The 16,426-nt window shown below is 35.8% G+C and overlaps 1 protein-coding gene across 1 annotated transcript; it reads left to right on the forward strand.

The window, feature by feature from the left end:
- The first annotated feature begins 11,403 nt into the window (after nucleotides 1–11,403).
- LOC132175368 (scarecrow-like protein 22) lies at nucleotides 11,404–14,586 on the forward strand. Its single transcript, XM_059587301.1, has one exon. The coding sequence runs from the start codon at nucleotides 11,939–11,941 to the stop codon at nucleotides 14,321–14,323; it is 2,385 nt and encodes a 794-aa protein (XP_059443284.1). The 5' UTR covers nucleotides 11,404–11,938; the 3' UTR covers nucleotides 14,324–14,586.
- Nucleotides 14,587–16,426: the final 1,840 nt, after the last annotated feature.

The raw sequence follows: 16,426 nt of genomic DNA on the forward strand, positions 1-16,426 counted from the left end.
TAGAGAAGTGCTACATATTCTAAATGCTTTTTTTAAAGTTGGTTTTTAAATAATGTCTCACTATCTCATGCGATTTATTATTTTAAAAAGTATGTTACAAACTTATGGGATGTTGACATGTCATTTAGAAACCAACTTTTAAAATAAAAATTTAAAATGTTTAGCATTTTTCGTGTTTATAACCTAATTCTTTCGGGAGATTTGTATTACAGTGTAAATGTTTTTGAAAGGTAATTTAGTTTTTTTTTAATGGTTTTCGTTAAGGTTTAACGGCAAAAATTAATGGAGTGGGTCAATGACAACATATTAAAAGTTTAGGAAATGAAATTGAGAGTTTTTAAAATTTGAAGAGTCTTTTCAAAATGCGTAATAATTCAGAGTCCTACGTTAAGTTATTTATTTATTTTGTTTTTTTACCTAGTCAAATGTGGAGATATTTTGGTGTCGACTTTGCAAAATATATATATATTTTATATGCTTTGGTATTGGTGGAATAAAATTTCTGCACAAATATTGATGGAAATGTTATTATTATGGATGTTATGCTGTCTCATTAAGGTCTCACAACGTGGGACATCACATAACAACCTACTTTTTCCATATAGCTTTTTTTTTTTTTGAGTTTTTCCATATAGCTTTTACTTGGGCATGATTTCTTCTTGAAAAATGTGTGGTTTTATTCTGTTGATTATTTATTGTACGTATCCGTATAACTAAATTTATTGTTAAATTTGTGAATTTCATAGATTTAAAGTGAATTTCACAAATTTAATAAATTTTTTAAAAATAAATAATATGTAAGAAAAGAGAAAAATACACTTTGATTTTCTGAACTATCATTATTTTTATATTTACACTTTAAACTTTAAAAAGTGACCTTTTCATTTTTCCCAAAATATCCTTAAACTTATTTAAAAATAAATATTTAAAAAATTAAACAAAATAAGTAAGTAAAAATAAAAAGCCAAAAAGGGGTGGCCCTTTTCATATTAGCCCCTTAATTTTTTTTTTTTTTACCAAATTCTTATTTTTTATATTTTTTTAATTTTTATTTATTAATAATTTCAATCTAATTTTGAAGAGAAGAATACAAAAGTGTCTAATTTGACACGTGATAATAAACACGCATCGGTGTCACTTTTTAAAATTCAAGTACATAATTAGTAATAATTTAAAGAATTATAATATATTTCTCTCACAAGAAAATGACACCAAACACGCGTCTTCCTTTTAGAGTTGTTTGTACACAACATTATTCGAATAGCAATTAAACAAGTGGACAAAAAGGAGCTAAAAATCATTCACATCATATCTATTAGTTCAACTTGATTGGTTCTTCTTTGTTTTTTATTTTTATTTTTCATAGGACTTGATATCATAAGTGAACAAACTCATCATGGGGGATGGCTCATAATACATATTCCTTGGCAGTCTTTTTTGCACCTTTGCTCTCTTAGGGTGTGTTTGGCTTGGGGTATACTGATACTCATACGAGCTCTTCTTTTTAAAGAAACAAAAAGTGTGGGACAATCGCAGAGATCACAGCGGGAGAGATATTAAGCTTGTGGGCATTTATGGAATTGTGAGAACACTTCCCATTTCAGCTTTTTGCTTTTATTACAGCTTGTATAATGGGGTCCATAGCCTGTACCAGGAGAAAAATTATTTACTTATTTTTTAAAATTAAATTTTTGGAGTAACTCTGCTGAAAGATTCGTGAACTTCTATTTAATTTGACGAATCTTTAAACTTAAAAATTTCTTAATTTAATCCCTGAACTTTCAATTGCAATTAATTTGGACTATTTTGTCAAATTTTAAACATCACATGACGTTTATACTCCCGACATTTTTATAAAATTCTAACTTTACCTTTAATTCCAAAACTTTTTTTATTAAAAAAAAAAAAGAAAATAAAAGATATTTTAATCTTTTTTCGATATTTCTAAACCCTAAATTTGACAGATGGTTCAAATTGAGATCAATTGAAAGTTGAAGGAACTAAATTGAGAGATTTTGAAATTTGAGAGGCTTTATCAAATCGAATTAAAGTTCAAGAGTCTTTAGTAAAATTACCCCTAAATATTTTTTTTTAAAATTACTTAATAAGTTTGCGAGCAACCTACGGGATCTTGGTTTTTCTAACTTCTGTATATTTCTTTTGTCTATTTCGGTTTTTCTAACTCAGGTAAATTTCTTTTGTCTATTTCCCCACCTCTTTGGCTTTGATCAAAACTTTTGAAAATGAACTCAGGAATAAATTGTAAATATAAATGACTTCGAGGTAAAGTGTAAGAAAAAAAATAATTAAAAAAAAAAAAACTTAAGTAAAAAATATAAAAAGAAATTAAACCAAAAACTATACTAAACAAAAACTAAAAAACCTAAAACTAAACCTAAACTTAAAACAAAAATTTTATGTACAAAATAAAAAAGAAATCAAAAGAAAAAAAAAATGTGAATAGTTTCAAAACGAGTAGAAGTTTATGAGTGTTTTCTGAAACTTTTTAAAAAATTAATTTTTGTTTATTGTTTTCTGTTCTCAAAACAAATATATTAAAAAAAGAAAAAAAACTCAAAACACAAAACGCTCATCGAAGTAAAATCATATTTTCATTTTATGTCATAACAAAAAAAAAAAAAAAAAAAAAATCAAACAGCAAAATGCACCCCCAAAACACATAAACAAACACAATCATTCTAATATAGCTAATTATTTCAACATGGAAATTAATCCTATTATCACAAACTTATAATTACCTTATATGGTATATTCCATCATACTCTTAATATAACCATATTATATTTTCTTTCATGGCGAAGAAAACATATTAAGAATCAAGAATTTGGTATCCAAGAGATAGTTCAATCGGCTGTAGACCACGCCTAATGAAGCGGAGGTCACTAGTTCGAATCCCTCTTCCCCATTCCCTTGTGTGGACATGTCAAAAAAATAAAAATCAAGAATTTGAATCCTAAATACAACTATATTTTATACTCCTAGATTTCATCCCTGCGCCTTGGACAAGAAGCCCAACCTAGGTTGGCCCATTAACCCATTTTGGCAACTACAAAAAATTTTACTTGGCTAAGTGAGATCTGGAGGAATTTCAGTTTCTGAAATTTCAGATTCAAGCCGTTCATTTTCATCAAAGGGCTATTGTCCTTTCATGTATTCCATTATTAATAAAATAATATTTAAAGTTTAAAAAGAAAATATAAAAGAAATTAATAAAATAATATAGGGTGGCCGGCCTCTCCATTTTTGCCATGGGCCGAATCAAGGGTGGGCTAGGGGTGGCCGATCCACCCCCAAGGGCCATGGGGGGGGTGGCCGGCCACCCCTAACTGGCCTTTGGAGGTGGCTGGCAAAAATGGGGTGGCCAGCCACCCTTTATTATTTAATTAATTTCTTTTATATTTTCTTTTTAAAATGTAAATATTATTTTATTATTTTATTAGTAATAGGACACGTGGTCGGATAATGATTATTGAATAAAAATGAATGGCCTAGATCTAGAATTCCAAAAACTGGAATTCCCCTAGAAATTATAGGGGATCCGGTTAAGTGACACTCAATCTTTCCTCCCACCTAAAAAGGGGACAAATCACAATGTGGTAGCAGGTTTTCTAGGTTACCCACGATGGAGAAGGCATGGGTGCACCACTCTCCTCTATCGCCGGGGCAATCGGCATTTAATGCCACCTAACCCATGATAGAGGAGAGAGGTTACCAAGAACACCCCTTGCCAAGACTAGTGATCTACCCACAAAGAACTAATTACATACAATCCAATTGCACCGCAACCCATGGCAGAACTGTACGACGAGGGCATGACCTTCGACTAGAAGGAACATGGTTCAAAAGGAAAGGTAAACACTTCACTTATTCATTTGAAGCACACATTGATTCTAGAGGTTCTCCTTCTCAAGGGAGTAAAGCTTTTTTCAGATCTTTACTCACTTAATTAAGCATTAGATATATCTCTCATTGGCTCATCATGGCATGCCTCTAAGCCAGTTTTCTTAGTAATTGCAGGTTCCCCTCGTTGTCAAATTTTTCACGCAAATTTCAATTTCATTAGTTAGCGTCGTATGTAGGAACAAATTTGTATGCTATTTGTTCCTCTCATATTCCTCTTTGAGATCACATGCCAACTACCATATTGAGGAGTGCAAGAAGGAATGTAGGACCCTCAAGGGGGACATATTCCCCAAGATCAACAACATATTTTCACCATGGAAATTTGTAATACCCCGATAAAATACTAAGTTTTAAAAGGCTAATAATTTATTATCAAACGACAAAACATTTTCACAAAACAAAGTTTTATAACCCAAAGGCCTAAACCCTTGGTAAGTAGCCCAACTCCTTGAACCTTTTAAGCAAAACCCAAAGCCACTGACTCACTGACCAAACGTACACTAGGGGGACTACCCAAACGTATGCCCTTGACCTAGAGTGCGAGCGTACGCTAGGGGGACCACCATGAGCGTTCGTTGACCAGTCTTTAAACCACTAGGTAATACCCTAGAACGTACGCCTGGACCCTTTTATCTATTGTACAATAGTACACGAACATTCACCCAGATAGTACCCGAACGTTCGCTGACAATTTTGAAAAGAAATTTTAACCCATTCTCCACCTTTTCAGAACTAGGCCCGCCTCCACCCCCTATAAAAACCCCTCCCTTCACCTAATCCTCTCCTCACACCAAAAAGCCTAACCCTAGGGTGAGGAGTGATACTGTCACTTAATACTCTACCTCTTATTCCTTGAGTAATCGGTTTTCATGACATTCTTATATATATATTGGTGCGCTGACAAAAAAGTTCTGGCAAGAGTCTCTGAGAATAAACCCATAAAACCTAAAACAAGGGGACGTTTGTTTGCCAACAAAGGATTTGGATTCCTTCTTGGAAAAGACTTTTCCACAATATTGCATGCGGTTGCCCAATGTATCGAGACATTGTTGACCGATGATAGGTTTCACTCATTGACACATCAAAGTAGCATACATACAACATTTAAGTCTACAATTCCCTCAGGATTTAGAATCAAAGTTGTAAGTAGTCTTTAAGGAGTTATTGTCTGTCCTTGTGGATAGTATTTTACTGAAAGACAATTCCTTAGCTTGTTCAATGCCTTAGGGTCTCAGCACCTAACACATCAATCCCGAAGACGGCATTCAACTTGATCAAGGTAAATCAGCAAGAGTCAATGTGTAACAGTCTTACTCAAAATGGAATTGCCCTAGTTCCATTTATCAACTGTGAACATTCTATTTTAAAGATACAAGGATTATGGACTATAAGCTTGTGTGATAACAAAGTTACTCACACTCATATCCATATTCAATGTCATCTAGGGACCTTTCACATGTACAATATAATATGATGAACACTTCTGGTAATAAGCATGTGAAGATATTTTATATGTCATATGCCTAAAAATAATTTTATCATTGAATAAAACATTTATTCATTACAAATATCTGAATGTCAACATGGATATAAAATCATTGGGATTCTGGGCATAATCCAAACATTTTCTGCATTAAAACACTTAGGCGATTGCCGCTGGAAGTACACCCCTTTTCTTCAACAAAACACTATTTTTACGGTGTATTATAAGAGACAACACCTCTTTTAAATCTTTATCAACATGTACGTTTATTTCTGCTCAATAACAATTGGCTTATGTCATTCTTGATTGTGAGGTAAGTCTTTAGACTTATGCGGTTATTACATCTTGTAGGAAACCTATTTTTAGGAAGATGAGAGTGGTGAGTTTGCCACTACAGAATCGTTTAAGACAAAGATCTCCACATTATTACCAGGTTTGATTATTAAATCCATTAGTTGCTCTGTGTCTATGTTTTGAGGATAATATGCTTTATTTATGATTATTTAGATTTCTCAAATTAATCTCACATTTCCATACATTAACTCTGATGATACTTAGAGGGGCGGTTTCCCAATTAGCTATATTAGGGTAATTGCTAGTAACCCTACTAGACTTGTCAAAGGCAGATTTGGGGGCATTACATTAGGCTTAGATGGATACCTCCTTGAAGCAAAACCTCCAAGAAATCTCTCATTTTCATTCAAAAACTCTCAACCACACTCAAACAAAGGTTCTTGAGAGCAACAAGGGCGAGAAATGAGGCTTAAAGGTCGAGTGCAGAGGGGTATTTATAGGTTTGGAAAAGCTGAGGGCACTGTTGTTAAATTAGGATCCTATCCAGTTAGTTATAGTGGAGGGGTATTTTTGTCATCTCATAACGTAAAAAAATAAAAATACTCCTGAAATATAACTAACTGGATACTCTCTAGTTTATTTGAATTGGGGAGGATCTTGTTCCATTGTTATTATAGTTTTGCAGGTCAGCGAACGTTCGATGTACTATGGGCGAACGTTTGGGTATTGTGCACAATGATTATCGAGCGTTTGATCAATAATATCTAGTGGTTCAAAAATTGGCCAGCGAACGTTCGGTGTACTTTTGGACTTATACTTGAACGCCTTGTGTGTACTTTCCTGACATACTATTAGTGAAAGTTTGGTATGAGCGAACATTCGCTAGGAGCGAACGTTTGCAATTGACTTTTTTAGTAGTTTTACCAACTGCGCAGTGTTCAATAAAACATGCATAACTTTTGCTACGAGTCTCGGAATTGTGCGTGCAACCCCATTCCAGAAAGATCTTTTTGAGAAGAACATCATGGTGTCCATTCCAATACTTTTGAGTGCCTACACGAGATTCAAAAATATAATATTTTCCTTTTAAGATGGTGTTTCCAATGCCCATTATCCTTTAGGAATTATTCCTTAACTTCACATTGTAATTGATCCTATACTCATTATCATAATCATTACCATTTGGTTACCATGTATTTACAAAAAAGGGCCAAAGATAAAGACGAGTTGATTCTTCAATACTGCAGGCTTCGAACATTTGGTACCTTTGTCGAAGGTTCAGTGTGATATGGTCTTTTTGTGTGCAAAAATATCAATAATAAAATTACCACTTGCAATAGAATGAATCTTTGTAGAATATGGCTATATTGATGGTGTCAAATCTCAAGGACTGCGCTAGTATTGTTATTAAGTTATTCATGATTAATTCTAACTTAATTTAAAGAAGATTGATTTGTTTTTGATTTATAAATAAATGCATAAAAGTAAAAGTAAGATAAATTGTAGAGAGAAAGAATATGTGGTTGATTTCATCACTAACCACATAACAATGATCAATAATAAATTAATAAAGGAAATTCCTTCTATGCATATGGTAAGACTCATGTCACTCGAGTAGTCAAGAAAATACCATTATTAAGAAATAAGTATAATCCATTTTCGGTTGGCGCAAACCGTCTATCTAACCTCTAGATACGATACGGTCCATCTTCCCTAGGTATGGAATATCAAATATCTTAATGAGTTACACACAATCAAGGGATAAGCATAACTCATCTTTGGGTCGTATGGATCGTCTACCTAAATTACACTAAACTAGGTTGTAGACAAATTCATCTTCCTTAGGCACGACCTTTTGTATAACAACCATTTATATAATCACAAAAAATACGAATGATTGAGTTCAATCAAGATAAAAAGCTTTCTAGGACAAGAGAAGAATTTCATAATGATTGAATATAAACTTTAAAATCAATTCTCTAAGTTATACAACCATCATGCATATAGAAAATCCTAAATTAAGATACAATCAAACCATTGTTACTTGGGAAACGGCTACATCACCACCTTACTACGAAATTTGTTGCTTATGGCGGTGCTAGGATAGCCTTTTGCCATGTTCATCTTCTCTTCAACTCTTCAAACCTTTAAGAAGATATTTATCTGAATTATCTCTCCTAGTATTGAGCACACCTTTCTCTTGAAGTTTGTGGCATATTTATAGGGTTTAGAATAAACCCTAGGAGCCCTTGTAGTTCCAGAAAAAAGCTGGATTTCTGTCCCTAGTGGAATTAGGAGAACTAGGCTTATTTCCAAAATAATTATGCGTTTTTGTCCAGCAGGTCGGCGCGCTTGCGCTCGAGCTCAAGGAGTGGTGAGCTCAAGCCTAGTGAAGATGCGCTCAAGCCTAAGGGAATGTGTGCTCGAGCCTAAGCATGCTGAGCTCGATCCCTCTTGCTTCAGGAGCTTCCTAAGATGTGTTTTAAGCCCCAAATCAATGGAGTTTCTTGCATTTTCATTTAGAACCTGAAAACACTAAAACGACACAAAATCAAATAGATAACAATGCTAAGGATTTAACATGTGCGAGTTAAGGGGCTTGAATGTGCAACATTTGGCGCTTATCACGGTGTAACAGTAAAATCTTTAAAAAGTCCAAGGTCTTATATTTTACCAAATGAGAACCAACTCTAACATCCGTAAATCATAATTAGAGTGTACTTAACCCTAATTTATTTTTGGGGTATTACAACCATGAAGCCCATTCCAAGCGTTGACCAACCCAAACCTAGGTTGGCCCATCAACCCCATTTTAGTAGCTACAATAGGATTATGATAGGCTATGTGGCACTAATCTTTATTTCCACCCAAAAAAGGGGCCAAATCATGACGTGTCAATAAGGTTTTTGGGTAACTCACAGTGAAGAAGGCATGAGAGCACCACTCTCCTCCGTAATCAGAGCAGTTGGCATTTAATGCTACCTGACCCATGATAATTGAGAGCTTATCAAGAACATCCATTGCTAGAACCAGTGATCTACTCCCTATGAACTAACTACATGCAATCCAGTCGAAGGGCTGCCATTTGGCAGGATTGTATGAGGAAGACACGACCTTCAACTAAAAGGAATATGGTTCAAAAGGAAAGGTAAACACTTTACTCATTCATTCAAATCATACACTACTTCCAGAGCCTTTTCCTCTCAAGGAAAGTGAGTTTTCCTAAAAATTTTATTAACTTAAGCACGAGAAGTATTCTTGCCGACTCACCTCGGCGACCTTCTAAAGCTAGTCTTCTTAATAATTGCAAGTCGTGCATATTTCAGTTTCATCAAACTTTGATGCCAAATATAGAAAATAATAGATTAGTTTGTTGGTAAAACATTTAGTCTTAAAAGAAAGAACATCATTTGATACCTTAAGAATTCTTTTTTTTTTTTTAAAAGGAATCCTTATTAAGACGCACGTCTTTAACATACAACAGAAACATGATTCTTCCCCATAAATTATAATAAAAGAAATAGAACAACATTGTCTCCAAAACAAAATGAATTTTATATATATATATATATATATATATATATATATATATATAAGACTCGTCTCTAACACATGAAAAAAAAAATGTTAATAAAGACATTTTTGAGATGTGATGAAAGCTTATCTTACTTTTGATATTTAAAAACAAAAATCTTACTACACTGAAATTGATGCCTTCATGGTCTATAATTTAATTATAAATTGTTTCCATTACCATCTATGTATTGCGTTTTTCATTTGAATGTTTTTAAAGAGTTCACCCTGATTTGTTTGTTTTTTACCCTATAACTCTTGTCTTATTATTAAATAGGAAAAAAAAAATTATAAATTATGGCACCATAATTGGAGTAGATTTGGGCTCCACACCCTTAAGTCTACTTAGACTAGCCAGTTAATACTGATAATACGAATATAAGAAGGAGATTATGGTTTTCGATATATGAAAAAGGAAGGTGGAGTTGGCAACTTGGCAGCATCAATGAAAGCCAGAGTTTGAAATTCAAGGCTGAGCAGTGTAGGGCCCGATGCGGACAACAGCTTAATTTAGTAAGGATATAAAGTTTTTTGGTAGTACGAATTCTCCGACCAAGTATTTAAAAGTTTTTTTGTTTTTGTTTTTTTATTTTTAATTATTATTATTTTTTTATGTGAGAATAATGCATTGTGATATAATTAAGGAGGACTGGTTTGAGTCATCTCAAATGTGATGTTGATTTTAAAATCACTATTAAATTTAAAATGATTATTGTTAAATTTTAATATCTTGATAATTTTAAATACCACGTTACATTTATGAGAGCTAAAAGAAAACTCGTCCTCAATGATAGGTCTAACTAACATAGCCTATAACGCAATTTAGTAAGAATAATTGTCTCATTTTCTTCAACTCAATTTCTAAAAATGTTGGACACTTTTATTCCATTTAATCCTCAATAAAAGGCAAAGAGATAGCAAAGAGAAATATTTTATGTTAAAATAATATATATATTAACATAAAATATTTTTCTTTGCCTTTTATTGAGGATTATGTTGATATTTAGTAAAAATTGTAAAGATATATAAGAAACTTATTTTTTATAAAAAAAAATATATATATTTTAATAATATAAACAAAGATAACAAAAGTTATTGTAGAGTTTATTTAGATAAGGAAACAAAAAGCAATTTTCTTTTCTAAATTTAGAGAAAATCATAAGAAAATGATGAGAGTACTCTTATGTGTTCCTTGAGTACCGAACAAGGACATAATTTTTATTTTTATTTTTTATTATTATTATTAATGATATCAAAAAATTATATTCACATGCAATTAAAAAATAGCTGTGATACAGTCACAACTTAAATTTAACTTTGACCCAATTTTTAGACCAATTTTCTCTCTCTCTCTCTATAGTTTAAGGCTCTCTCACTCCTCCACGGGCAATTTTTTTTTTTAAAAAAAAAATTTAAGAAAAAAGTTAAGCCAAAGTTAAGTTTAAGTTATACCTTTATCATTTTCTTTAAAAAATATGTACTTCTCATATGTTAATAAACATATGACACTTTTAAAGTTGGCATACAAAATTTTTGCTTCAACCTAGCCTAGAGCACTCCTAGTGAGTTCTTCAATTAAAGTTAAATTTAAAAAGAAAAATTTATCTTATTAAATTTGAAAAACTGTTTTTAAAAGAAGCCAAACATTAAATTCTTAACTTTGTACGAATATATATTTTTTATTTTAGTTAAATATTATTTTTTAATTTTTTAATAATAAATAAAAAAGAAAACAAAAATAAATTTATAAGCTTAAGAAATTAAATAACTTTACTCTTAGTATTTGAAAAAATTTTCTTACAAAAGTTAAATTTTTTTGAAATAAAGTAAGATAATTTATTAAATGATTATTTTTATAAGTTTTTTTCAATTTTTTTATATAAAAAAAATTAAATTTAAAGAAATGAAAAGGAATACTAGTTTTTTATACAAAATTACAAATTTAATGGCATCCCACAGTCAAAAAGTGGTGGGCGCAGTTTACCCTTGTAAAATTAGGGAAAGACAACGAAGTATCGCACTATGCGGGGTGGTGACAGAAACACGGCAGTAGTACTAGAGAGTTAATTTTAGTTTCAGTAGGTGAAAAAGGTGAAAAAAAAGGAAAGAAAATGGGAAAATATATTAGTGAGAGAAAAGAGATAGGGACTAGAGAGAGACAGAGAAAGAGAGATGGGGAAGAGCGAGGGCACTTTATTGCCTTTTTTATGATGCACGCATCCATGGCAGAACAGAGAAGGGTACAGAGTACTGCTGCGACATAAGGGTTGAAGAAGATATTAGAAGCGCAAAAGCACCACCACAAATCCTCCTCCTCCTCCAACAACAGCAAGGTTCGGAGAGGAAAAGCTTGGAGAGAGATATGGAGCTCAAATGGATTTGCGAAGTGGAGTAGAGAGGCTATGGAGCTGAAGAGGAAGAGAAAGAACAAGGTGGTCAGTAATAGCGGTAGGAAGAGTTTTTCTGAAATGGGTTTCTTTTCTTTCAGTTGAGGGATTCATGGCATGCAACGAAAGATGGTGTGTCTGAGGCCTCGGGAGACGAAATCTGAGAGCCTGTTTCAGCTAACCCATATTTTGCACTGTCATTGTTGTTCTTCCTCGTCTGTGCAAATCTTGGGGTTTCTTTGATCTTTGAAGAGCTTTTTGAGGACTTTTTCTGGGTATGAGAGGGATGCCCTTTCAGCTACAGGGAAAGGGGGTCTTTGAAATCGCAGGTTTTGCTCCGATTTGTGCTTGGAACAGTAACAACCATAAGAAAGAAGAGCTTCTTGGCTTTGGGAGCAACAACAACAGCAGCGGCAACAACAACAGCAACGAACCCACTTCTGTGCTTCATATGAGAAGAAGCCCGAGCCCTCCCACATCGGCATCGACTCTGTCTTCGTCTTTCGGCGGCGGCGGCGGCGGAGGAGGCTCCTCGGAACCACCGCCTGCCGCAACTGCGCCCGAACATGGACTCACTCGAAAGGACGAGTGGCCGTCGGAGCTCCAACCGTTTCCGAGTGGACTAGAGGCGGTCACCGGCGGAGGGCAGAGATGCGCGCTTGGATTGGAAGACTGGGAGAGCATGTTATCGGAAACGGGGGGGTCGCCAAGCCACGGACAGGAGCATTCGCTGCTGCGTTGGATCGCGGGCGATGTGGACGACCCGTCGTTCGGCCTCAAACAGCTCTTGCAGAGCGCAAGCAATCCTCTCGATTTAGATGGCAATGCTGGGCTGGGAGTCGTCGATCAGAGCCCCGGCGGGTTCGAGCCCATTGGAGGCGTTTCGGGTACTGGTAATCTAATTACAAGCATTAATCACTGTCCTAATCTTTCAGCTTATCCAGGTTCTGGTGGGTTTACAAATAGCAACAACAACAGCAACAGCAACGGAAAGAATGGTGGTACAATTGTACCAAGCTCTTCTGGGGCCTTAAATTACAAGGTTTCTAGTGTTGGGTTGAACAGCAGCAACAGCAACAACAACAACAATTGTAATATGCAAAACCCTGTTTATAGTTGCTCAGGTAACAGTCTCCCTCTTCCAGTTACTTTGCCTCCTGGCATGATTTATCAGCAGCAACAGTTTGAAGCCCCAGATGAGAAGCCCCAGATTGTGAATCCGCAGGTGTTGTTGAACCAACCGCCAAACTCTCAAAATCCTAACTTTTTTCTGCCGTTGGCCTTTTCCCAACAAGAACAGCACCTCCTGCAGCCTCCCCATTCGAAGCGACCCAACTGGGTTGGGTTAGATCCCCTCACTCCGATCCCGAAGGTTCCTTTTGGCGATCCTGGGCACGAGTTTTTGCTCAGAAAACAGCCACAACATCTGGGGTTCTCTGCAGGAGTGCAATTTTTTCCTCAGCAACAAAAGCCACTGATGGTGCCCAAGCTGCAGAAAATGGGACCGGGCGAAGAGGACATGGCCCATCACCACCACCAGCACCAGCAACAGCAACAGCAGCTTGCTTTGCTCGACCAGCTCTATAAGGCCGCAGAGCTGGTAGGGACTGGGAATTTCTCACACGCGCAAGGGATATTGGCGCGGCTCAATCACCAGCTCTCCCCTGTTGGAAAGCCCCTCCACAGGGCTGCTTTCTACTTCAAGGAGGCTCTGCAATTGCTCCTCCTTATGAACAACCCAGTCACCTCCCCTCCACCAAGGAGCCCAACCCCATTTGATGTTATCTTCAAGATGGGCGCTTACAAAGTCTTCTCTGAGATCTCTCCTCTTATTCAGTTTGTCAATTTCACCTGCAACCAGGCCCTCCTTGAAGCTCTCGATGATGTTGACCGTATTCATATTGTGGACTTCGATATTGGCTTTGGTGCTCAGTGGGCGTCGTTTATGCAAGAGCTTCCAATGAGGAATAGGGGTGCCCCATCATTGAAAATCACTGCCTTTGCCTCTCCTCACACCCATCATCCCATTGAGCTCGGGCTTATGCGCGACAACTTAACGCAGTTTGCTAATGAGATTGGGATACGTTTTGAACTTGAAGTGGTTAACTTTGATTGCTTGGACCAAACCTCTTATTCCCTGCCCATTCTGCGAGCATCTGAGAATGAGGCAGTTGCTGTAAATTTTCCCGTTTGGTCTTCTTCCAATCAACCGGCTGCGCTTCCTTCTCTCCTCCGCTTTGTGAAGCAGCTCTCGCCGAAAATTGTGGTATCGTTGGACCGAGGGTGTGATAGAACCGACCTTCCCTTCCCACAACATGTTGTACAAGCTCTCCACTCCTACATAAATCTCATGGAGTCTCTGGATGCTGTTAATGTGACTTCGGATGCTGTGAGCAAGATTGAGAGGTTCCTTCTTCAGCCTAAGATCGAAAGCACTGTACTGGGGCGTCTCCGAGCCCCCGACAAAATGCCCCTTTGGAAAACACTCTTTGCCTCCGCCGGGTTCTTACCTTTAACATTCAGTAATTTCACTGAAACTCAGGCAGAATGTGTGGTGAAGAGGACTCCGGTTAGGGGGTTTCACGTTGAGAAGCGCCAGGCGTCGCTTGTGCTCTGCTGGCAGCGTCGGGAGCTCATCTCAGCTTCAGCTTGGAGGTGCTGAGCAGCAGCAGTTGGATGAGCAGGGAGGTTGGTTTTTTGGCAACTCACAATCTACCAGAGGTTCCAACTTTTACTTTGATATTAAGTCAATAAATGTTGAATTCTGTTGGTGGCACCTCTTTTGTGACTTAATCTTATGAAATGTTATATGTTTGTGAGTCTCCTTTGCTCATTGTCCATCTAGTCCAGACAGACTAGTCTTCCTGGTAGTATCAAAAATCTAACTGGAAAGTTAATTTGATTCTTATTTCCTTTGGAGATTGATATCGCTGCTATGGTATTTTGATCATTTATGGGGGAGCCTGCACTTTATTGTGCTTAAGGTAGCTAGAATTTGTTGTATATTGGACAACAATGAGAACTAGTGATGGAAAAAGAATGTGCTAGTATTTGATCGATTTTGGTGGGTTTTTTGGGTAAATAATTCCTAGTGCTAACATAATATGTGAATCAAACTCCTATATGATGTTTGGCTTTATTTTTTTTTGTACATAAACATGACGGGTGTGTTTGATAAATAGTTCTGTTGTGCGTTTTTTGTTTGAATAGTAATAAGAAGAGATTGATGTGATATAAATGTGAAATAAGATTTGAATTTTTTGTGAGAGAAAAGTGAAAAAAAGTTGTTTGGTAATAGTTTTAAAAAGAGATTTGACTTTTTTTTGGGAGAAGTAAAAATATGGGGAGGGTGATTTGCCAAACACACCCGATACCTTTGGAGGCCCAACTAAATTTTCTCATTGTAATCGACAAATTTTTTGTTCTTAAACTACTAGAACTTTGTTCACACTAGTTAAATGTAGGCAAAGGATAGGTTGACAGTGACATAGAGGTTAGAGAATGTTGAGGGACGAGTGTGTTCTAAGAGTTAAAGGAGGCAAACCAAGCAAAGTATTGGGGAAATGAATGTCTCAGGTGGAGAGTTTTATTTTTGGCTTTCAACTCCCATAAGAGTACAATATCCTAGTTTACTAGTATTTAGATTTTCCCATCAGGTGTGTCTTACTTACCAATAAAAAAACAAAAGAAGTTTTCTCTTCGTACTGGCTATGAGGTGGGTAAATCGTCCAAGGGGGGTGTTTTGGTCGGGAACAGGGCATGGAGAGAATGGAGAGGTAGGGGAGGATGGCTAGTCTAAGGTTGTGCTTAGTGCAATGGGAGCCGCTCCCACTCTGGGGTTCTCTTCTAGGGGTGATGAGAAAAGGTTACTGGAGCTGGTTTCTACTACTAAAGAGGGTCAATTTATTGAAGATGGAGGTTCTGCTTTTAAACCAAAGAGGAGGAGGGAGCTTAAAAATATTGAAACTTTGATGCTAGAGGCAATGGCTCTAGCCGGGGTAAAGGGTTTCTCTAGGGTTTAGGGCTCTATTGTGGGTGTCTCTGCGTTTCTCTTTTTGTTTTGTTTGATTTTGTTTTTAGTTTTTTAGTTTTTTTTTTTTTTAAGTGTTCTCTTGTATACGAGAATAAGGTTGCACTTCTCTATCCTTTTTGATATGCATAACATTATTTAGATTTCTAATGCTAACCAAGTGTGGACTACGGGCAGTACACTGAGTTCTTTTGTGTGGAAGATGGTGCTTACTTACCTTTTTATGGTGTTAATGGACGAAAGGAATAACAGAAGTTTTAAGGACCGAGATAGTGCATTAGAGGAAATTAAGTCCTTATTCTTCGAAACTTTGTATCTTCGGACAGCTGCATATGTTTCTTCTTTGACGATTAGGTATATTGATTTCTTTGTTCTTTTTGCTCCTTCTAGCTAATGCTTTCTCTTGTAAACTGTATATCTACTTAGGGACGCATTACATTTTTAATGCTATTTATTGATTACTTTTTTTTAAAAAAAAATGCTAACCGAGTTTCCTCAAACAAATAAATGTATCTTAGGAACCTACGTACTTGTCCGATTATCCAACTCATCCCAGTTCTCTGGAGCTAACTTGTAAATAAGGTATAGGGACTATTATAGTGATCATCAAGATGATCAACTTCTCTACTCAATGGGCTTAATTGTGCCTTACCCAGATTACTTGAAATTGATCACATAAATCTTTCCTCACTTCCCTTTAACTAGGACATATCTTATATCATATCCTAGGTCGGT

Source organism: Corylus avellana, chromosome ca3, assembly GCF_901000735.1.
Source record: "Corylus avellana chromosome ca3, CavTom2PMs-1.0".
Classification (NCBI taxonomy): Eukaryota; Viridiplantae; Streptophyta; class Magnoliopsida; order Fagales; family Betulaceae; genus Corylus; species Corylus avellana.

What these genes read in the sequence shown, in the direction of transcription:
- LOC132175368 (XM_059587301.1), top strand. Translation starts at nt 11,939, where the DNA reads ATGAGAGGGATGCCCTTTCAGCTACAGGGAAAGGGGGTCTTTGAAATC.